The sequence below is a fragment of the Macaca fascicularis genome, chromosome 15, assembly GCF_037993035.2.
Source record: "Macaca fascicularis isolate 582-1 chromosome 15, T2T-MFA8v1.1".
In the NCBI taxonomy this organism is placed as follows: Eukaryota; Metazoa; Chordata; class Mammalia; order Primates; family Cercopithecidae; genus Macaca; species Macaca fascicularis.
In genome coordinates, this window is record NC_088389.1 from 94551982 (window position 1) to 94575717 (window position 23736).

Consider the following 23736-nt stretch of genomic DNA (forward strand, 5'->3'; position numbering starts at 1 on the left):
AGGTAACGTAAGAGTGAAGTGGACAAGGTATTGGGCAACAGGGAGTTGTGAAGACTATAGCATTCTTAAATGCATTTGCTCCAACTAAATGAAGTAGTTGTCTCTTGGTTTCAGACCACTGTTGGTAGGTGGGAATATTGGGCCAGTGTTCCCAGATCTTCATTTTTTTTTTTTTTTTCAGAGAAAGCCAGAAATTTGGATATTTACATGAAATCTTTCCAATTTTAAATGCTTATGACAATTTAAACAAATAAATATTATTTGGGACAAATAATTGGTCTGCTGCTGTGTCAGTCAGGCTGCTAGGGTTAAAAGGAACCAGGCATTTCCAAACATAATTAAATACATTCATATAAAAATAATTAAATGCTCTCTTTAGGTTTCTCATAAGCCGAGAACATCAAGACCATTTAAGGACAAAGTTCCCAAGGGACTCTAGTCTGGTTGGAGTTTGGCAGTTGGGAAATTCAAAGGCCAAATGTGACAGCTCTTCAAGCAATGCAGTTCCTGAATGCAGCAGATCCTGACCCCCACCTTCTCTTCCCCTGACCAATGTCCAGTACTCTACCAGGGCCAGTCCCAGGTCTTTACAGTGGCAGTGAAGAAAAATGTTCTAGAAGGGGACATGTCATGACATCTAATTGCGTGTTTACATAAAACCTTGATTTTCAAGCTAACAGCACCAGCTACTGTCATGCCACGTTTTACCAATTGCCAGAGTTAAGTACAAGAAACTGTGCAATGCAGATAAACTTATCACACCCAGACAAATGATATTTTTGTAAACCAAATTCATCTCTATCTACCTAAGGAAGCTTCCTCTTCAAAGGAACCCTGCAATATAATGATCAATATGGGAAAAGTCATTTCCAAATGCAACTGTGTCACAAGTTTTAAAAATACTGGGCCTTTCAAATGTGGTGCACATCCATATTTAAACCCTTCTCACAGAATTTGACTGCTGGTCCCCATAGCAAATATGTAGGGCAGATACATAGCAAGTTCTGGGTTTCAGTAGAAAGTGGGTAAGGAGTAGAGAGACCCTGAAGGCAGCTGTTGAGAGGCTGAGGGCAGTACAGCTGCAGTTGGGAAATAAATGAGTGAATGACTGAAAACATGATCAAAATTGACAATCATATTTTTCCTGAGGACACTAGCTAACATGTCAGTGACTAAATAAGCTTTTTTTTTCCATGCCCCAGATAATGTTTTGTTTATGTTTGAAAATGACATTTTCCTCCCAAGACATCATATGCTGGTCAAATGAAGATTTGAGCAGTGGTGGACAGCACTGTAGGCACAGTGTATGACAAAGCAATGCCATGTTGAGAACAGTGAAATGTTTCCACAGAAGCAAATATAGACATTCCAAGTGGAGAGAGGTGGAGAGGGAGAAGGAGAGGGAGAGGGGGAGAGAGAGAGATGCATCTAATGTATTTCAATTTTTCCCATAATTAGAAAAGAACAACTTAGGTGAAAGCTTTTTAAATAATCATAGAGAATGACATGGTTAGGCTTTGTGTTCCCACCCAAATCTCATCTTGAATTGTAATCTCCATAATCCCCACGTGTCAAGGGAGAGACCAGGTGGAGGTAATTCAATCATAGTGGCAGTTTCTCCCATGCTGTTCTCATGATAGTGAGTGAGTTCTCACGAGATCTTATGGTTTTATAAGGGGCTCTTCCTGCTTTGCCTGGCCTTTCTCCTTCCTGCCGCCTTGTGAAGAAGGCTGTCTTGCTTCCCCTTTGCCTTCTGCCATGATTGTAAGTTTCCTGAGACCTTCTGAGCCATGCTGAACTGTGAGTCAATTAAACCTCTTTCCTTTATAAATTACCCAGTCTTAGGAAGTTGTTTACAGCAGTATGAAAATGGACTAATACAGAGAACATCAGTTTTCTCAAGGTACCTGTAATCATGCTGGATATAATTAATGGCAAAATGATGAGTTTCAGCATCCGCATTAGAATTTCTCCAGGAAAAGCAAAGTAGAATTTCTCCAGAGTTGAGAGGTTGCTGTGTTCTCGAACCAAGACTCCTGTGGTAATGCCTAAGGAAAATAAGAGTTGGAAAGAAGGAAGAGGAACATTATTGAGTTCTCCTGTATCCATGTCTATGGAAAAATACCCCCAAATGCACATTTTAATGGCAAGAAAAATAGTTTAGATCATTTCCCATGAGTCTGTAAAATCTAGACTGAAGTTATATTTTAAAATATAGTGAACAGAAAGTACACATTATTTAGTAAGTCTATAAAAAGTATTTTACACATGAAAGCTTTGTTGTCATTTCTTCCCCATCAATTATACTTATTATAATGACAAAATATTAAAGAACACTGTGAGAAAAAAAAATCTTAGTCAATCCAATACAGCTCTTTTGCTTTCACATACCACCTTTGTCTACCTGCAGAGATATTTGACATATTTTATTATTTTTATTAAGACAGGGTCTCTCTGTCACCCAGGCTAGAGTGCAGTGGTGCCATCTCAGCTCACTGCAGCCTCGACCTTCCAGGCTCAGTCGATCCTGCCACCTCAACCTCCCAGTAGCTAGGACTATATGCACACCACCACGTCCAGCTATTTTTTTTTTTTTTTTTTGGAGAAATAGGGGTTCATCAGGTTTCCCAGGCTGGTCTCGAACTCCTGGCCTCAAGCGATCTGCCCACCTCGACTTCCCAAAGTACTGGGATTACAGGTGTGAACCACCATGCTTGGCTATTTTACATATTTTATATTTACATATCAGTTTGTATTTTTCTCATATTTTTATTATAAGTACATTTTGTAGCATATTTGTATAATCTTTCCTGTTTATGCGACTTTTATAATTTTAATAGGAATATAATATCCTATTGATTTATTTACCATATTATCAAATGACTGTTATCTAATGTTTTGCACTCTTTTCAGTTATTTCTAGGTAATGATATGTTCAGGTTTATCTGATTAAAAGGCTTTTTACAAAGTTTCTGATCTTGAGTACCTTGTACATGAAGTCTTATAATTATGTGAGTGTAGGGACATGTTCACTATTAAGAAATGTTGCCATTCTCTGAAAGCTTTTCCTTAACAAGTTGCCCATATTGAAATCCTCCAGTTGTATGGATAACACAATTTAATGATGACTTTGATAACTAAAAATCACAAATTTTTATTTCTTCTTAATTATCTTCCAAGTATTTCTAATAACATCTAACCGCTTTACCCTTTCCTTCTCCCAATACACACACCCTTATTTTAAGGCAAAAAAGGAAATGGCATGACTTTTGCATCATTTTTCCTTCATCAGCCTCTGTTGGATGTCATGATACTTGGAAGTAAAATGACTAAATGGCAGAAAGATTCAAGGAGGATATCACTGGATATGTGAATCTACAAACTCAAGCTATTAGTTTATGAATACCGAGACTTATTTGGGCACAATTAAAAACTCTAAGGCAATGAAAGAATATGTGAATTATAATCAGTACTAGAATTTTCATTTAAATTCAGGCATCCTTCCCATGCCCACTAGTAGACCAAATAGATGAACCTCACAAGATGCATTTTGTGTACTAACCTTATCCTTAGCTTAATTTTATTTCTCTAAATATTCTACCTTTGCCTTGATTTCTATTTTGTGCATACACTACTGGATGCATTTCTGGTGATTCAGTAGTGTTTACACACTACTGCATTGTGAATACACAATTTTAAATCATTATTGGAACAAACATATACACATACACACATAAACATTTCCCAAATTGTAGCTAAGACAAAGATGAAACAAAACCCTATTATCAATGCTATTTGGTTTCTACTTTACAACCCTAGTGATAGAGACTCTTGAATGGATAAGAATACCAAGAATTCAAAATATTTTAAGTAAATTTAAAAAGCATGATGTGCTCACTTTCTGCTTTATAAACTGCCTGTGTTCAGCTGTTCTATATAAACATACCCATATTATGCCCTAATACTCTGTAATTCCCAGGACTTTAAAAAACAAACAAACATTCTCTCTCATACTATTCAGGTTGCTTCAAGTAAATTTTTGGCTTGTATGTCAAAGAAAGCTCAGTGTGTAAAAAATAAAGATGTGTCTGTGCTCAAAAACTAGCCACACAAGGACTCTGTTGAATAGCAAAAGCAGCCCATGTGCCCCAATCTCAGGGCTTATATTACTAATGATTAACTGTGCCTCTAATTATCTCTATGCTAAATTAATGTAGGGTCATTAGAAAGATATGCACTTGCTATTTTTCAGCCTTTAGCCAGATATAGGATTTTTTTAAAGGGAGAAATAAAAGAGCTGTCAGGTATAGTAGCTTGAAAGCAATAAAAGGCGACATGCATGGCAAGCAGGTTACTGTATTTGGCAATTACAACTTTCTAGCGTTTTTCAAGCTTGTTCTTGAAATTGAGTGCCACAAATTGTACTCCAATATTTCTATTTTCCTTCCTTCCTCCCTCCCTCCCTCCCTTCCTTCCTTGCTTCCTTCCTTCCTTCCTTCTTTCCTTCCTTCTTTTTCTTTCTCTCCCTCTCTCTTGCCCCTTTCTCTCTTTCTTTCTAAAAAGAAGAATAGAAATACCAATCTAGCGCTGGAAATGAAGTTGGGATATTCAGAGATGTCACCCTGAGACCCTCAAATACAAGAAATGGCTAGTGAGAGGCCGGGTGCAGTGGCTCACACCTGGAATCCCAGCGCTTTGGGAGGCCGAGGCGGGCAGATCATGAGGTCAGGAGATCAAGACCATCCTGGTTAACATGGTGAAACCCCGCCTCGACTAAAAATAACAAAAAGTTAGCTGGATGCTGTGGCAGGTGCCTGTAGTCCTGGCTACTCGGGAGGCTGAGGCAGGAGAGTGGCGTGAACCCAGGAGGCAGAGCTTGCAGTGAGCCGAGATCGCGCCACTGCACTCCAGAATGGGAGACAGAGAGACACTCCGTCTCCAAAAAAAAAAAAGAAAAGAAAAGAAAAGAAAAGAAATGGCTAGTGAATGACCTCACCTAGGAGTTATGCCTTGTAAATTGGTGTGCTTTATCTTGGTCTCAAGCAGTTTAGAAACAGCAGATTCAGGATGAAGAAAATCACCAGAAGATTTTCCAGGTCCCAAGAAGAGGTCAGAGTCTCATAGGGCATAACCTTTCTTTACCCATTAACAGAGTCAGAACCTTGGACTGGATTAAGGATTATGGAGAGGTCCTCAAAGCCAAAGGCTGCTAGGAAGAACTGCCCTTCTGGGATTACGCAGGCCAGGCCCACCTGGTAAGGCCACTCCCAGAACTAAGAAAGGTGGAGATTATGAAAATAAATAATTCAAAATCTCAGCTGTTGAAACTTTATTTTGAGCCTTAAGGGAATGTGATTATGGAACCTGAGTTACATAAATAGGCAGCTGTAACCTTTGTTTCTCTGATTATAGATTAGCCTTTTCCTTAACTACATTGTTTGGTAAAATGTTGTAAATGACTAAAGGGTGCCAGGGAAGACCCTTTCTCTCTAAGTGTGGATCTTCATTATAGATTAGCCTCCCTCTTTCCTCTTTCACACAAAGTCTTCATAGTTAGCACACGATCTAGGATGGAATGTTAAACTTGCTTTTAAATTGGAAAGGAAATGAAAAGCTGTATGGAAAAGAAAACAAATTAAATTTTTGTCACTCATAAACCAGCCTTGTGTAGAAAATACTCTAATCCTACTAAACTTCTTTGTTTGCTGTATAGAAACAAGTACTTAACTTTTAACTTCGAAGCACTGACTCCATTTCTCGGAGTCCATGTTTCTTGGATGGCCATTACCAGCTTTTTGCTTGAATAAACTCTTTAAAACTGGATTCTGATCCTTTTGATTATTTCAGGTTGACAAGATCAACAATTTCCCTGAACGGTGTAGCAGGAAGGACTTCAGCAGGGCCAACAAGGAATTCCCAGTAAACTAAGTACCTGGACCCCCAAAGCCTCAGCAATGGACACAGGACACCATTCTTGGGCTTCCTTCCCACCACAGGCAAGGTGATTTCAAGCAGATGCTTGGGAAGCTTGGGAAAGACACTGGTATTAGGCAAGCAGGCTCAAGCCTGGTTCCACCAATTGTGAGGTGTGGAACCTGGGCCATAACTTTAACTTCTCCTATTTTCAAGGGTTAGATTAGCTGCCTTCAGAAGTCCCTTCTAATGCCTCTAATCACCTCTGAGCCTTGATGTCCTCAACTTTAAAATGAGATCACATTATCTCATTTCCAAGAAAGCTGCCTGTGCTTTTGAAGCAGGAAATTTCCCAGACACCTTTGCAGGTAGGAACTGGAGTGCACGGATGCTAGATCTAGCTGGCCGCTTTGGCACTGGCGGGGGCAAACTCCACTCACTTGGACCCATTGCACTTCATCCCTTGCAGAAGGGAGTCCACAGGTGAGCAGGTGCGGGAGCTGGGGGTGAGGGCTTCTGGGCATCAGCCTGAGCAAACTGTGTGTGGAGTCCTGAGGCAGTGTCTAGTGGGTGCCCACTACCCCTGAAGCCTCAGAGAGCGTGTGTTTTAGTCAGCACTCTTTTAGCTTTTGCCAGCCACAGACGGCTTAAGTGTTAACAGTTCAGTGGGCCCTCTGCCTTTTCGTGTGAGACGGTTGCTGTCTACCGAGAGCAGACGGTCAGTGTGATAGCCTTTAGCATCCTCACCCATGGCATCCAAGCTCTTGTTTGGTGTCCAGGAATAATCAGGTCACATGAACAAATTGAAGGGTGGTGAATATGGAGGATTTTATTGCTGATGAACGTGGCTTTCAATGGAGGGGAGCTGAAAAGGGGATGGAGCAGGATCATCTTCTCCCAGAGTCTGGCCATCCCTGGCCAGACTCCTCCCCAAGGTAACACTGTCAAGCCATCCCTCTGAAGTCAAGCTGCTTCTCTCCAATGTCCAGGTGCTTCTCCTCTCTCTGCTGTTGGAGCCTGGGGTTTTTATGGGCACAGGATGGGTGGCAGGGGGGCCATGGGTGGTTTTGGAAAAGGCAACATTTGAGTGGGAAAACAAGAATGCATGTTCTCACTTTGGGCCATGGATCCAGGCTTCAGAGTGAGGCCTTTGCTGGGGACTGCCCTCTTCTGCCCAGAATTTCCCTGCCTCCTGTCCCTATTGCTTTCTCCAGCTTTTATGCTAAATATAAGTAAGCTGGTAAGGCCAAGTGCAGTGGCTCATGCCTGTAATCCCAGCACTTTGGGAGGCCGAGGCAGGTGGATCATGAGGTCAGGAGTTCAAGACCATCCTGGCCAAGATGGTGAAACCCCATCTCTACCAAAAATACAAAGATTAGCCAGGCTTGGTGGTGTATGCCTGTAGTCCCCCGTAGTCCCAGCTACTCAGGGGGCTGAGGCAGGAGAATCACTTGAACCTGGGAGGCAGAGGTTGCAGTGAGCCGACATCACGCCACTGCACTCCAGCCTAAATGACAGAGCAAGACTCCGTCTCCAAAAAAAAAAAAAAAGTAAGTTGGTAAAACACGAAGAAAGAAACATGGGAGGAAAACACCCATGATCTCAACTAGGGATTATTTAAGTTCAAAGGTGAAGGTTTAAAAGAGAAGATGCACAGAATGTCATTTCTTCCATGATGTCTCAAAAAAAACAGCTGCCAGTTCATAGCCTTGTCTCAGAGGTTCTGAGGTGATTTGTTTTTTTGTTTCTAAGTTTATTAAAAAAGTATTGTTCAGGAAGCAATACTGGGAATCAGAAAAGAACAACAAAAAAAATCACATATCATTACATCAGTCTCTCTCTCCCTCTCTCATTTTTTCCAGGTCCTAATCAGTCTTTGTTCTTATGCACACACACTCTTTACAGTTATAAAATTAACCTAGGGATAGTAGTTGAATTGCATTTGACTAAGATTTATGAAAACAGCATTGTCATTCTTTTGGGATATTTGCAGAAAAGAGATTAAAATCATCTGTGGTTTTTTAAAATGAAAGCCATAGAGTAGTTCTCCGGTACATAAATTAATTTTGGCTTGATTAAATAAGAATTACTGGCAAAGGAAAAAATCTTTTTAATTATTGCTGAAACAGATATGTAGCCATGCCATCATGCTAGGCACTACATTAAGCAAATTAATTACGTGCCTTTTTGCCTTTTGGGAGCTAATCTAAATAAATGTTGATGATGAGTAAATAAGTGTAGAAGAACACTTATTGACAAATGACTACATGCATTCAGTGGATAAATAGAAGGATAGTTTCTCCATCCTGCCCTCATGCTGTATTATCTGTAGCCCTTTCTCATCTCTTTCTGCCTCCCTAAAGAGCTGAGTAGCTCCACCAATATAGGCTCTTCATGAGAATTCCGGCTCAAAGCACAGATGGTGGAGTCTGCAAAGCTTTTATTTTTTTGTTTTAAAATCCTTTAAATAAAGTATTTACTACACTGGCAATATATTATAGCAGCTCTGCCTGAAATAAAAATAAATGCAAAAATTCATCCACAAACTCACCAACTCAAATATATCCAAGGTTGAATTGTTTCTATTTTTCCTTATACTATTGCAGTTGTGACAGGAAAATAAATCTTGGGGCCCCCAAATCCCTAAGCTAAAGGTAAAAGTCAAGCTGGCAACCCCTTAGGGCAAATCTGCCTCCCATTCTATTCAGAGTTACCCCTCTGCTCACAGAGATAAGTTTATATCTGATTGCCTCCTTTGGAAAGGCTAATCAGAAACTCAAAAGAATGCAACCATTTGTCTCTTACCTAACTGTGCCTGCAGACCCCCTGCCTGCTTCAAGTTGTCCCGCCTTTTCTGGACTGAACCAATGTAAATCTTATATATACTGATTGATGTCTCATGTCTCCCTAAAATGTATAAAACCAAGCTGTGCCCTGAGCACCTTGGGCACATGTCCTCAGGACCTCCTGAGACTGTCACAGGCGCGTCCTTAACTTTGGCAAAATAAACTTTCTTGATTAACTGACACCTGTCTCAGATATACTGAACACATACTATATGTCAGGCCTTGCACTAAACATTTCAAATAAATTCTGTCTTGTATATTATCTCTTATAATTTTACAAATTATAATCTGTATTCTGCTGAAATGTCTCATAATTTTTAATGGCTATATATGGAGTTTTTTGTAAATGTTTTATTGAGATCAAATTCATATAACATAAAATTTACCATTTTAAAGTATATAATTCCATGATTTTTAACATACAATGTTGTACAACTGTCACCAATGTCTAGTTCCAGTGTTTCCATTACCGCCCAAATATTCCACACCTGTTAGTCACTCATCACTTCCCCCTACTCCCAAGGGCTCCTGGTAACCACTGATCTACTTTTCTGTCTCTATGGATTTGCCTAATCTGGCATTTCATATAAATGTAATCATACAAGATGCAGCCTTTTGTATCTGGCTTATTTCACTTAGCATGTTTTCAAGGTACATCCATGTTGTAGCATGTGATTTTTTGAAAAAGCACTTTTCATTTAATGTTATGTCATAAGCATTTCCCCCACATTAAACATCTTCATCTTTTTATTAAAAACACTGAGTAATACAACTTTAGCTGTTTGGAAGGACTTGCCTCTTGACCATCAGCCAACTACTAAACACTCCAATCCTTGACAATTTTGCTGAATGTTGCTGACTTTGCCTAGCGACCAAAGAGGCAATCATGAAATACCAAGCAAAGGTTCATATTAGCATACACTTTTAGGTTTAAGTTTTAAGGTAAGAAAGTACAATAAACACATTCTTTGTAGTAGGTTAATTCAAAAAGAGGCAATAACACTTTTGTGTTTATTAATATCCAAATATATCCCAAGCACTATATTGAGTGCTAGAGGATTTGAAGGGGAAGAGTTAAAAAATAATATAATTGTGTTATTAAAGCAATAAAAATGTTTTCCTTCATGGGTGACTCCACCATCAACAGGAAATGTGGTTTGCACTGTTTTGTCAATAGCAACAATTGTTTACATTGAGTCATCTATCCCTTTTGGTCTACCACCTACAATTAAGAATTCGGTCTGACTCAGGAGAAAAGTTGATTTTGGTAAAGGTCGAATGGATTTCGCTAGGGTAGGATTTGGGCCTGCAGGCAAAACTGGTTTTCTCTGACACATGACTGTGTTAAACCAGCATCTCTGTGCCCAGGAAGAGGGATTGCTTCTTCTCACAGGACCCTTGGATCTTGAAGCCGCTCCTGAATCAAAGGTTACATTGTATTCTGCATCATTAACATACTGAGTACACTTAGTTGTGTTTTCAGTGCTTTAATTAGTGGTCCACATTGGAGGGCTTTGACAATTCAGTTATCCAGACTTTATCCACAATATTCCATTGCCCACCATCAGAGATCAGAGTTAGTTATATTACGGAAATTGAGAGAAAGGGAAGAATTGGGCCCTCTTTTTGCATGCTCCACCCTTTCATATTTTCTCCCCCTCTGCAAACCTCCTTCTTCCTGTCAACCCAAATAAAAATAAGAGCAAAATAAGGGAAGGAGTCAAGTCATTCACTTTCCATTATTTATGGTGCATTTTAAGGAAGCTCTTAAATATTCAAGTTACTCTCTCAGCCTATTTGGTCTAAATAAATAAGAAAATACATGCACAATATTTGCTTCATTGTCCAACTCAACTTTATCACCTGGTAGCATTCAAGGCATGTATCTTACAGGTAACTGAGAACTCTAAAAGCGACTAGGCCCACGGATCATGAGCAAAATGATACTATTGTGGTAAAGTAATCAAGTAAATATATATTTTAAAAATGAGACCAAGTGTGGTAGCTCACACCTATAATTCCAGTACTTTGGGAAGCCAAGGTGGGAGCCCAGGAGTTTGAGATCAACCTGGGCAACATAATGAGACACCATCTCTACAACACATTAAAAAAAAAAAATGAAAGTTTCATTTTGACTGATGGCAGAGGCTACTGATTATCTAATTCATCCTTCATTCCTCCTTACATTTATTCATCCGTTCATCTGCATATTCATTTGTTCACTCATACATAGGTGTATTATCCTAATATATACATATCAAACACTTATTGAGCACCTACACAAATAGGCATCATGGCACACTGTGTGACTACAAAGACATCTGGATGCATGGCCCTTGCCCTCAAGGATGGAGGACAGAACAGTTTCATCAAGAGAGTAGAGACATTTGTCTGGGAAAGGAAGAGTATGAATTCGTAAGACTACTGCAAAGGCTTAAAGGTCAGAAATCTGGGGTATCTTGGCACATTTAAACAGCTTCAAGCAATTCAGTATGGCCCGTGATTAGGTAGGTGGACCTAACTGCACAAGTAAGAAGAAGGATCACATATGCCAAGCTAAGGATTTGAAACTGATTCTGAAGGCAGTGGGGAGCCTCTGAAGGATTTACTCCTTCATTGGAAGGAGTTTTGCAAGAGAAAGCAGTGTGCGAATCCTGTAAGTGGTTGCTGTGATCCAAGGTGGGGGGTGTTAAAGAGTGGAGAAGGGGAACAAATTTAGGAGGTGGAAGAGTTAGTATTTGGTGATAAATTATATGGCTGAAGGTGGAAGGCAGTAGAGATGAGGAAGAAAGTGAAGTTCTGGGGTTCTTGTTTTCTAGCTTGGGTAACAGGGTGGGTGGTGATACCTACCACAATGGGCAATATGGATAGTTCTAAGGATGATGAGTTCATTTTTGTATGGGACACTGAGGGGAAGATGCTTAATGAACACACGGTTATGTGTGTATAGAGCATAAGAAAGAGACATGGATGAGGTATGTTGATATGGGTATCAGTGGCACAAACAAAGAGATAAGGGTGGATGAGGCCACATATATTACAGCCAACTCAGATTATAGACTGAGAAGCATGTACTGTTAAGGTTAGGACTCAATTTATCAAAGCTCTGGTATTATCTCTGTATACCTTAGATCCTCAACCAATTTTACTTCTTCCCACCTTCTTAAACCAGAATACTCTCAAACTATAAAAAAATCTAACTTGCATTTTTTGTTTGTGTTTTTGAGATGGAGTCTTGCTGTGTCTCCCAGGCTGGAGTGCAGTGGCGTGATCTTGGCTCACTGCAACCTCCGCCTTCTGGGTTTACGCCATTCTCCTGCCTCAGCCTCCCGAGTAGCTGGAACTACAGGCGCCCACCACCATGCCCGGCTAATTTTGTTTTTGAATTTTTAGTAGAGATGGGGTTTCACATGTTAGCCAGGATGGTCTCGATCTCCTGACCTCGTGATCTGCCCGCCTCGGCCTCCCAAAGTGCTGGGATTACAGGCTTAAGCCACCGTGCCCGCCCTCTAACTTGCATTTTTAATAAAATCAAACTCCAGTCCTCCAAGATTTTCCATGCAAGAAGTATCTTCTTGTGAGAAGGGGAGGTGGGCTGCACAGTTTTGGTTCTTGTTCTTGGAGATGCCTTTCCTGTGGGGAATTCTCATTAATTAACACTGTCATCACGCATCGTGGTGTGCATCAAAGTGTCCATGCTCCTAATATCCCTAGCATAACAGAAATTACACTAGAAGGTTTAAATGAGACTTTACTAAAAAGTAGGGGGTGACAAGAGCAAAATAAACACAGAGGATAACATGCACAGAATAAGCTGAGTAACAAGAGGCAGGTATTCTTTCATTCTTAGTTGGTGACCCCAATAATGGGGTCTTCTGATGTGCTCCTGGTCTTACTCCAGGAGGGTTTTACTTCTTGCATTTTCTAAAGTTCAAGTTCAGATTCCACTTCTTTTCAGAAGACTCACCACTTTGCCATGACAGATACCCAGAATATCTACTGGTTGAGTGAAATGAGCCCCATAGTATGGCTTCAAAACAATAACAAAATGGTCTCAGAACTCAAACTCCATATAATAGAGATGTTCGCATAGACATTAGCATTGGATAGGTGCTGCCATTTTTGTTATATAAGCTTAGAAACAATTTCTGTAGATCTTTTGTGGGAATTTTATCTAAAATGAGAACCTGGTTTGGTTATCTCAATCAAAATACCAAATCAAAAGAAAGTATAGCAGAATGGCAAACATAGTACACCATGACAGTCTAGTGTATTGATCATAGTGCTCAGATAAAATGTGAATAATCAATGCCATAACAAAACCAGCACTTTATAGAGCATGTCAGTTTACAAACTGCTTTCATACAACAGGGTAGATAGAGCTACTGCATTAGTTTTCTATTGCTATGTAACAAATCACCACAAATTTAGTAGCTTAAAACAATACACAGGTAATATTTCCAAATTTCCTTGGATCAGGAGTCTGAGCACAGCTACGCTGGGTCCTCTGATCAGGGTCTCACAAGGCTGCAATAAGGTGTCAATCAGGCTGTATTCCTTCCTGGAGCTTAGGGTTCTCTTCCAGGCTCATGGGGCTGTTCTCAGGATTCACTTCCTGGTAGTTGCAGGATTTCTTACTGGCTGCCAACAGGGGCTTCTCTCAGCTCCTACAAGTCCTACTGTTCCTTGCCATGTGGCCCTCTGACAACACAGTGGCTTCCCTCTTCAGAGTCAGCAGGATGGGCCCAGTCTCTTTAAGGGCTTTCACTTGATTAAGTCAGGCCTACCCAGGATCATCTGTTTTGATTAACTCAAAATCAACTGATTAGGGACTTTAATTACATTTGCAAAAGTCTCTTTGCCTTTGCCAAAGAATGTGAAATACCATCATATCCACACTTAAAGTAAGGGGATTTTGCAGGGTATTTTTGCCAAGAAGTAGGAATCTTGGGTACCATCTCAGAACTGCCTACTACATCTACTGTAGATCCCCTACCACAACCAAACCGCATGAATAAAAACCTCATGCGACACTGGCATTAACTTTATTTCTTAATTGTAATTTTGTTAGAATTCTATTCAGTGTACAGAATCCGAATTATTGATTCTTTGAAAGACTATTCTTCTGAAATGTTTCAATGAAAAGTAAAAAACCATAAACATGTATACATCCACCCCATGCAGACTGAACAAATCCTCCTCAGATCTTTTTTTACAAATAAAACATTATGGTTGAGGGTCCATTGTATCCTCCCCAATTCCATCCTCTCTTAGATAGATTAGATAATCACTAATTTAAGCCTACTTTTTGTCCATGACTTTGTACATCTACTACTCATGTTTCTATCCATTAAAATGTCTTATGCTGTTTGTGCTTGAAAAATCTAACTCACATGGTATCAGTCTGGATGTATTCTCTTACCTTGCATTTTTGAAATTTTTTGTTTTTAATTATTTATTAATTAATTATTAATATTAATACAAGTAGATCCAGTTCATTCAAAGTGCTCTTCAGTATTCCATATCACATTCCCTATTTTGTTTTCTATATGACTAAATCCTGCTCTTACCTGATAAATTCTTTCCACCTAATTTTTAAAGGTTTACTCTGTTATTTTTCTCACTTTTGGAGTTGATTGCTTAGCTCATTATCATTATCTTTGTGAGTTTTTTTGTTGTTGTTTTGTTTTGTTGTAGAGACAGGGTCTCACCATATTGCCTAGGCTGGTCTCAAACTCTTGGCCTCAACTGACCCTCCTGCTTCAGCCTCCCAAAGTGCTGGGATTATAGCTTTGTTTTTGTTTTTCAGTATGTGCATGTAAGGCATTTCCTTCTAAATTCTGTGTTGGTGTCCTGTGAATTATTTTACAGTACTTTTACTTTTATTTAGTTCTAAATATCTTATAAATCTCTATTGTGATTTCTTTCTTTGAATTGTAAATTCTTTAAAAAAAATATGCTTTTCAGTTTCCAAATGTATGGGTCCTTGCAGGGTTTTTATATATTCCTGATTTTTTATCTCTCTGTGATGCATTGACTGATTTGTCTCACACCTATCTTGCAGTTTCCAATCCTTACATCAGTTGCATTTCCTGGATGTTTAATTTATTCACTGAATTTTTAATTCTGGTCTTTCTAAGTTTCATTTCTAGAAGTTATAGTATCCTTTCCACACTATCATTTTTCTATTATCTAGTTTCTATTCCGCCTATTTTTCTTTAGTTATTCTAAACATATTTAGTATATATTCTTTCAGACTGTTCTATCATCTCCAGTGGGGGACACCTATCCTCCTACTGGGTCTTTTCCTGTGTAGTTTGTAATTTCTGATCATAGGCTTGTCTTTTGAGGAGGGGGTTGACTTTTTTCTGAGTTTACCTACAGGCTACTTGTTTTTCCTGGGGACTTAGGAGTTTCAAGTCCTCCAGGACAGTTTTCATATTAATTTTTCAGCTTGATAAATCAGCATTACACAGTGCTGTAAATTTAGATCATGCACTGAGGGAATTATCAGTCTGGATTTTAATCCTCTCATGGGTACCAGCTTTACCTCTTACTTTAGCCATGGGCAAATGGCAAACTTTCTTAAGGTTTTCCTGAGTCACTAGGTAGAACTTCTCTGCTCTTGTTTCCAAGGGCAGGGCCAAATTTTGTGGTTCCAGACTTTATGTCAAGGTTTGATTTAAACTCCTTCACTCACATGGGCCAAGATCATATCTCCTTTCCCCATGTGGATATTAAAACCCCTATCTCCCATTATTAAAGCCTGTAAGTGGGTCTTGCTGTGGTTGGTTTGTCCTCACCAAAACTTATGCTGAAATTTCATCCCCACTGTGGCAGTATTGGAAGGCAGGTCCCAGTGGGAGGCACTTGGGGTCATGGGGCTGGATCCCTCATGAATAGTTTGGTGCTATTCTTGCAGTGGTGAGTTCTCACTCTGGCAGGACTGGATTAGTTCTCATGGGAATGGATTAGTATACTCAAGAGTGGGTTGTTATAAAGCCAAGATACCCCTCAGGTTTCTCCTCTTTGTATAGATCTGCTTCCCCTTTGACCTTCTCTACCATATTTTAAAAATAATTTTATATTAGTTATTAAAATTAAATTATATACACATGACCCAAGATGAGATGACTTTCTCTACCATATTTTGATGCAGCTCGAAAGTCTTCACCAGAAGCCAGGGCCATGCCCTTGAACTTCCCAGCTTGCCGAGCTGTGAGCTAAATCAACATCTTTATAAGTTACCCAGTCTCAGGTCTTCTGTTACAGCCACACAAAACAGATTAAGACAGGTCTAGACCTTAGCATCAGATCTTGTTTATACTTCCGGCTTCGAGTTCCCTTTTTATTTCTGGCACAAGGGGATTTCCTTTATTGCTTTTGAGTTTGGGTTTGGCTCTCCTTTAACCTGGAGGGGACTTTTATATATCTATGTGTTTGAGATGGTGGGAGAACCCATTCATATTAGCTCAACTACCATATTAATAGATGTGTGACACAACCATCAATTATTTATTCCTTATCCTTTCCAATATGCCCATTTTAACATGGATAATGGAGTCAGTAAATATTAAAATTGAGAGTTCTACACTGTATAGGAACGATCTTGCTACATCAAGAACTCATTATATTAAAACAATCATTGCTTTTCTAAGTATTCCCATGTATGCACATAGGATCAATTAGCCAACAATTATTTACAGATCACCTAATTTATACAATGCATTGGCTAAACGGGTAAATATAGATGAGAGTAATGTATAAACAAAGGGCCTTTAATATACACAATGAAATAAGGCATGTTAAATCACATGAGGCATTTTGAAGGAAGAAAGGAATTCAGCAGCAATCCTTCAGGAGGCAGGCTCTTTAAGAAGAGACTGTGTTCAAATCTTGGCCTCACCACTTTATTAGCTGTGTTATCTTGGACAAAATACCCTGTAGCCTGTGCCTCTGTTTCCTCATCTATAACAATGGGAATAACAAAACATCAACCTCATAGAGTCATTAGGAGATTTTAAAATGAGACTATATGTAAAGTACTTAGAATAAAAAGTACCTGGCTCACACTGTAAGTACAGCTAATAAATGTTAGCTATTATTGTAGGCTACATACTCTTTATAGATTTTCTCATGAAATGCTCAAAAGTGTTTTGGCTCTGACAGGTAAGTCATGGTTACAGAGCTAAAGAGCAGCAGAGTCAGAAGTTGAGGAGAGAAATTAATGTTAAATATTTTTGATATGACCAAATTAACAAAATTCTTCCTTCTGTCTATGACATTTATTTTGGTAGAGAAATATTAACTTTTGTTCTATAAATTAAAAACTTCAGAGTTAAAATTATGATATATAATATAATGTTTGTTAATCTTTATACCACTTGATATCAACAAAATAAATGTCTTAGGGTCTTAATGGTACTAGAACACATGGTATGTGAAAAAGAAAGAAAGAAAGAAAAGGCATTTGGTATCTTCTGAAATAATTTCCAACGTGACTCAATAACTTAATTAAACTCTGCAAATATTTACTATGTCCAAGGACCTGTGTTAGGTTCAAGGGGTGGGAATCAAGGTATAAAAATGGATGATGTAAGACCCTTCCCTCAAGGAGCTCACATCTAATGAGGGTCAATCATAGATGCAACTCAACACAGGCAGGAATCACAGTGGGGTGCTGAACAATGGAAGGTGGAAGTATTGAGCTGTGGGAAGACAGGGAGGGAGAGGAGGAAGAAGGGGAGAGGGCTGGGGAAGGCTCAAGAGTAAACACAAATAGGTACCTACCTCAGGATTTTATGGAATTTTTATGGAATTTTATGGAATTGTTTACAAGTACTTTGGGGAAATGCTAGTTGATCAAAAGATCGTGTTTCTTCATCCAGTAATGAAAGGAAGCTGCAGCCAGTACTAGGATGGTGATATGGTTTGGCAGTGTCCCCACCCAAATCACATCTTGAATTGTAATCCCCATAACCCCCATGTGTCAAGGGAGGTAATTTGGTGGGAGGTAACTGGATCATGGAGATGGGGGTCTCCCCCATGCTGTTCTCATGATAGTGAATGAGTTCTCATGAGATCTGATGGTTTTATAAGTGTTTGACAGTTCCTCCTTCACACACTCACACTCTCTCTCATGCTGCCTTGTGAAGAAGGTGCCTGCTTCCCCTTTTGCCATGATTGTAAGTTTCCTGAGGCCTCCCCAGCCATGCAGAACTTTGAGTTAATTAACCCTCTTTCCTTTATAAATTACCCAGTCTCAGGTATTTCTTTATAGCATTGTGAGAACAGGCTAATACAGATGGCATCAAGAGTATACCAGGTGAAATCCATGGAAACCATGAAAAGAAAGAGGAAGAGTGACTCACACGGAGGTTAGGCTGAATAACCATGTGAGATGTGAAGGGATAGAGAAAATATAATGTAAATCTATGCTTCTTAAACTCTGATGTGCCCTGAATCACTTTGGGGTCTTGTTAAAAGGCAAGTTCAGGCCAGGCGCGGTGGCTCACACCTGTAATCCCAGCACTTGGGAGACCGAGGCGGGCAGATCACAAGGTCATGAGATTGAGATCATCCTGGCTAACTCAGTGAAACCCTGTCTCTACTAAAAATACAAAATATTAGCCGGGCATGGTGGTGGGCACCTGTAGTCCCAGCTACTTGGGAGGCTGAGGCAGGAAAATGGCATGAACCCGGGAGGCAGAGCTTGCAGTGAGCCGAGATTGTGCCACTGCACTCCAGCCTGGGCGACAGGGTAAGATTCCATCTCAAAAAAAAAAAAAAAAAAAGAAAAAGAAAAAGAAAAGAGGCAGGTTCAGATTCATTAGAACTATACTTGGAATAACAAAGAAGGAAATGAACCTAGCAAGGGCATCCATAAGACCTTGCTACCAATGGCAAGCACTCACTTTGAAGAGCATAAAGATGCTGCTGCAAGCCTCAAGCAACTGGACACTAAGGTATGGTTCAATCAACATGCAAACAAGTGGGGCCACTCCCTTTGTAAAGGTCGTGAATAAATAATTGTCTTTGCTGACTTTCTCTCCCACTTAGCTGCCACCATCAACTGTACTTCCCCCTTCCCTCTTCTGCCTCAGGGTGCGGCTCCAGGCCTTCCATAAGGTACGCAGACATAAAGTCACAGTTGAGCCTAAATGAGGGAAAATCACACTAGCCAGCCATTATCAAGCTTCTAACCACACCATCTCAAACAATGAACTCATCATGACAAGAAAAATGTGCTGCAAATATTCTTCCTGGATGATGATGGGGTTCATCTGCCCCAGAATTTTTCTTTAAGAGCAATTTTGAAGCAAAAACAAGGTCTCCATCCCACCATGGACAAAAATGTGATAAACCCACAAGCTTCCTCAGCCACCATGGCACTTTCTACTATACCAGATGTGACCACAGCTTTCCTTCAGGTGGCGGAGAGGATTAGTGCAGGGCCTCAACAGTAAAACCCTCTCCAAACAAAGTGCTTCCTTCTCACTCCAAACTCCATTTTTGAGCATAAATCCTGATGACCTTTGAAATACTTGTGGGTAAATAGGAGGTAGGACCTGGTAGAGACAACCAAGCTTCACAATATGGCAGAAAAAATTTAAAATTTTCTTGAAATATATTGCTTTGCAATTTATTCAAAAATGAGAAATGTGCAAATTATGTATCTGGTAAGGGTCTAGAATACATAAAGAATTCTTACAACTCAACAATAAAAAGACAATCAAATTGTTAAAAATAGACAAAAGATTTGAATAGACATTTCTCCAAGGAAGATATACAAATGGACAATAAGCATATAAAAAGATGTCCAACATTATTAGTCATTATGGAAATATAAATCAAAACCACAATAAGATGTCACTTTATACTCAGTAGAATGGCTATTTTGAAAAAACACAAAAAGAGAAAATGATATATGTTGGTGAGGATGTGGAGAAATTGGAATCCTTTTGCCTTTTTGGTGAGAATGTAAAATGGTGCAGCCTCTGTGGAAGACTGTTGGGCAATTCCTCAAAAATTAAACATAGAGTTACCATGTGACCCAGCAATTCCATGCCTAGATATATACCCTCTGGAACTGACAACATGTCCTTACACTAAAACTGTACAAGAAATGTTCACAACAACATTATTCCTAATAGCCAAATGTGAAAACAATCTAAATGCCCAACTAATTGTTGGATAAACAAAATATTGTATCTCTATCCAATGGAATATTATTCAGCCATAAAAAGGAATAAAGCACTGCTGCATGCTATGGTATGGATGAGCCTTGAAAACATTACACTAAGTGAAGCAAGCCAAAGAAGCCAGTCACAAAAGTACATGTACTATGATTCCATTTATATGAAATGTCCAGAAAAGGCAAATCCAGAAGCAGAAAGCTAACGAACCAAATTGATTTTTAAAATGGGAAAAAAGAAAAGTAGACAATAATAATATTAAAAGGGATTCATTCAATTTTGATTGGTTGATAATTTGATGGCTTTTTCACGAGGTGGGAAAGCTGATGACATCACAGTGAAACTTTTCTTTTTCCTTTAATCATCATACTAATAGCACAAAGATTGCCAAAGATGTGACATTTTGCTCAAACTTCCACTTGGCAGGATGTATGTGACCCTATCAGATCTGAAAGTCTCACCATCTGGAAATAACAATTTGAAAACCCAAATGAAGCCAGATATGTTTATTAACAGCTCAAAAGAAGATGATCAATTTAAAGAAAAGTTGTGATTACAGATTGTGGAGCATAGCCTGTAAAGGAGATGCTTAAGAGCTTAATTTCCAATTACAGTGTCTAAAGATAAATCAAAACAGCCAACAGAAAACCAGGATTATTTTGAGAACAGTGTGATATGAAAATCCCTGTAGAAAAAGTAAAATAAAAACTAATGGCCTAGAAAAAATCAGCTGTCATTAATTAATGGCTTGCATACCTGTGCATACAACCACTTTGCTAAGCTCTGTGGAGGATATGTGGTCTGGGTCCCCATGTGGTTTACAGTCTAGGTGAAGATATAAGACATAGCAGAAATTTCCATGAGTCACCTATCTGGAGTTGAATATGTCCCACCAGTTACTAGCAGTGTGACCTTACGTAAGTTACTGAATCCTTCTAAGCCTCTGTATCCTCATCAGTTAAAGAGAAATGAGAAGGGGACCTATGTCATATGGCTGTCGTGAGCATTAAGTGAAATAATGAATGCACAGGACTTAGCCCTGCCCTTGGCCTGCAGGAAGGCTCAATAAATATCTATGATTGAATAATAACAACAGATAATAACAGCACAAGTAGAGAGAGCAGAGCTTCCAAAATTATTGCCTGGTGTAAATAAAAACCAAGCAGGATCAGATAATGAAAAGAGGAATTAAGAATCTGGATTCTAATTCCATTTCTACCACATACATACTAAGCTATGTAATTTAAATCCTCTTGCTTTTTGATTGCTTTATCTAAAAACTTCAGTGAGGGTATCTCAAGAATGTTGGGTGAACCCAAAGAGAAAATGTACATAGGAAACACTGTGTGATCTAAACCAATGTCATGCATTATTCTTATTTTACAATGTATTTATCTATTATTCTTATTTGTTTCCATTTCATTGAAGACCACTCAAATTATACAAACAGTTATGGTGTAAAATTTAGAGGCCTAAAGACACACTCCCTGTGGAGGATTGAGCAGAAACTTCTCTTTAGAGCAAACAGAAACCAAAGTTTTATTTCAGCTCAGTTTATAGCTGTCTAATAAACAGTTCTGCAAACACCAGTCTTATAAATACAGCTGAAAGGGGTTGGAGATCCTAAGGCAGACAGAACAGTGGAAAAACATGACATGATTAGACACCATCGGGCCCAAACCACTCATCATTTATCTTCTAGCTTTGGGACAGAGCACAAATGACAGCCTCTATGTGCCTTGATTTTGCTATAAGTCAAGAAGGAATGATACACGACTCAGACTCAGGGTGAGTATTAAATGCAATAAATCATAAAGTGAGAAAATTCTCTTCTTCTTTCTTCCTTCCCTGTCACTTCTGCCTCTCCCCTCAGGGAGTGGAGCCATCAGTGCTGAAAGGTGGTACAGGCAGCAGAGTGACCTGATATTTTTCAGTCTACCCCGATGACAGAATGGGACTGATGGCTTCTGCATCTGAAAGAAGCTAGAGACACTGCATTGACAGGCAGCTGGAGTTGGAATAGGGCATGAGGCCTCTATCACCACAGATTCTAAACAAATGAAAGATGTCTACAGAGGGAGAGCACAAAGATATTTAAAAACCATGCTGTAGGCTGGGTGCAGTGGCTCACATGTGTAATCCCAGCTATTAGGGAAGCTGAAGTGGGATGATCGCTTGAGCCCAGGCTGCTGAGGCTTCAGTGAGCTGAGATCATGCCACTGCACTCCAGGCTGGGCGACAGAGCCAGACCCTGTCTCAAAACAAACAAACAAAAAGACCATGCAGTAGAAGAACCTTTTCACCACTCAAGGAAATAACACCTCCTTGGTCATCTTTCCTAAAACCAAAAAAAGTAATGACTTCATTCTTTTTTTTTTTTTGAGACGAAGTATCACTCTGTCACCCAGGCTGGAGTGCAGTGGTGGTGCAATCTCAGCTCACTGCAACCTCCGCCTCCCAGGTTCAATTCTCCTGCCTCAGCCTCCTGAGTAGCTGGGATTACAGGCACCCACCACCATGCTTGGCTAATTTTTTTTTTTTTTTTTTTTTGTATTTTTAGTAGAGATGGAGTTTTGCTGTGTTGGCCAGGTTGGTCTTGAACTCCTGACCTCAAGTGATCCACCTGCCTCAGCCTCCCAAAGTGCTGGGATAACAGGCCTGAGCCACCGTGCTCGGCTACAACTTCATTCTTAAAGTAGAGTTGAAATAAATTTCAACAATTTTCAGATGACATCAAAGACTGCAAATGTACAAGGCTACAGCGGTCAGGGCAGAAGTGAAGGAAACAGGCCTGTGGGTCTGTGGTCCTGATGTCTCTGCCCAAGTCCCATCACATGAAAGTGAGGGTCCATGGTGGCCTTGTCTCCTGAACTTTTAAAGAGAAACTAAAAATCTAGGTCTTTGTGTGAGACCACCCCATTTTAAAAATGTTAACAAAAGCTTAAAAACAATTGTTAAAGTCTGTGAGCTCACCCCAAATATCTCTGCAAGCCAACTTCCTCCTGGCTGTCATCTTTCATTCTGTTACACAATAACAGAAGAGGGAAGGTGACCAGTGTTCAGCCGAAAGCAAATATCACAGCAATCAGGAAATGAGCACGTGGAACACATGAAGCCTCCCGTGGTCTTGAGTCAATCTTACAAATGTTTTCTGGGTGACTTCTTTGTGCCAGCACCATAGGAGGTGCTATGTTGTGAGGTCAACGAGAGGACGCTGCTCCTGCCACTGAGAAATTGTATTCTAGTAGGCAGGACAAGACAGAAGACAAGAGAACAAGCTAGTCTATAGGAATGGCCACCCCAAAATTGTAGGAGTTCAGAGCTACCCTTGAAATTCACATTAGGTGGGATTAAGAAAGGAAGAATTTTAGATGAACCTTGGATGTGAGAGTAAGAAGGAATTCACTAGGTGGGGACTATTGAGGACAGTGGAGAGTGGAGAGAACACCTAAAGACAGAGGGGCAAGGGAAGAAGAAACTAACATGTGTCAGGTGCCTATGGCCCAAACACTTTTATAATACATTATTTTATTTAGTCATCTAACAAGCCTGTTATTTACAGATAAAGACAATAATGTAACAAAGGTTAGGAAACTTGTCCAAAGTCACATGGCCAGCCTCGATATCCAGTTCTGTTGGACACCAAAGTTCTGTTTCTTCCATAAAGAGGTGATAAGAGTGTGTTCAGTCAGTAGTTTGGCTAGTGCTTGAGGGGTGGTTTAGAGAACCAAGACTAGGAAATCCCTTGGGGCACACCATGGAAGGCCTTGAATGCCAGGGAG

The 23736-nt window shown here is 39.7% G+C and overlaps 1 protein-coding gene across 2 annotated transcripts in view; it reads right to left on the bottom strand.

The window, feature by feature from the left end:
• The window catches only part of SLC1A1 (solute carrier family 1 member 1), a 91803-nt gene that overhangs the window by 41213 nt on the left and 26854 nt on the right, over positions 1-23736 (bottom strand). For both annotated transcript variants that reach the window (XM_005581801.5, XM_074017543.1), the window contains exon 2: positions 1908-2048. In XM_005581801.5, coding sequence (XP_005581858.1) covers positions 1908-2048 — 141 coding nt within the window. The remainder of the gene's footprint in view (positions 1-1907; positions 2049-23736) is intronic.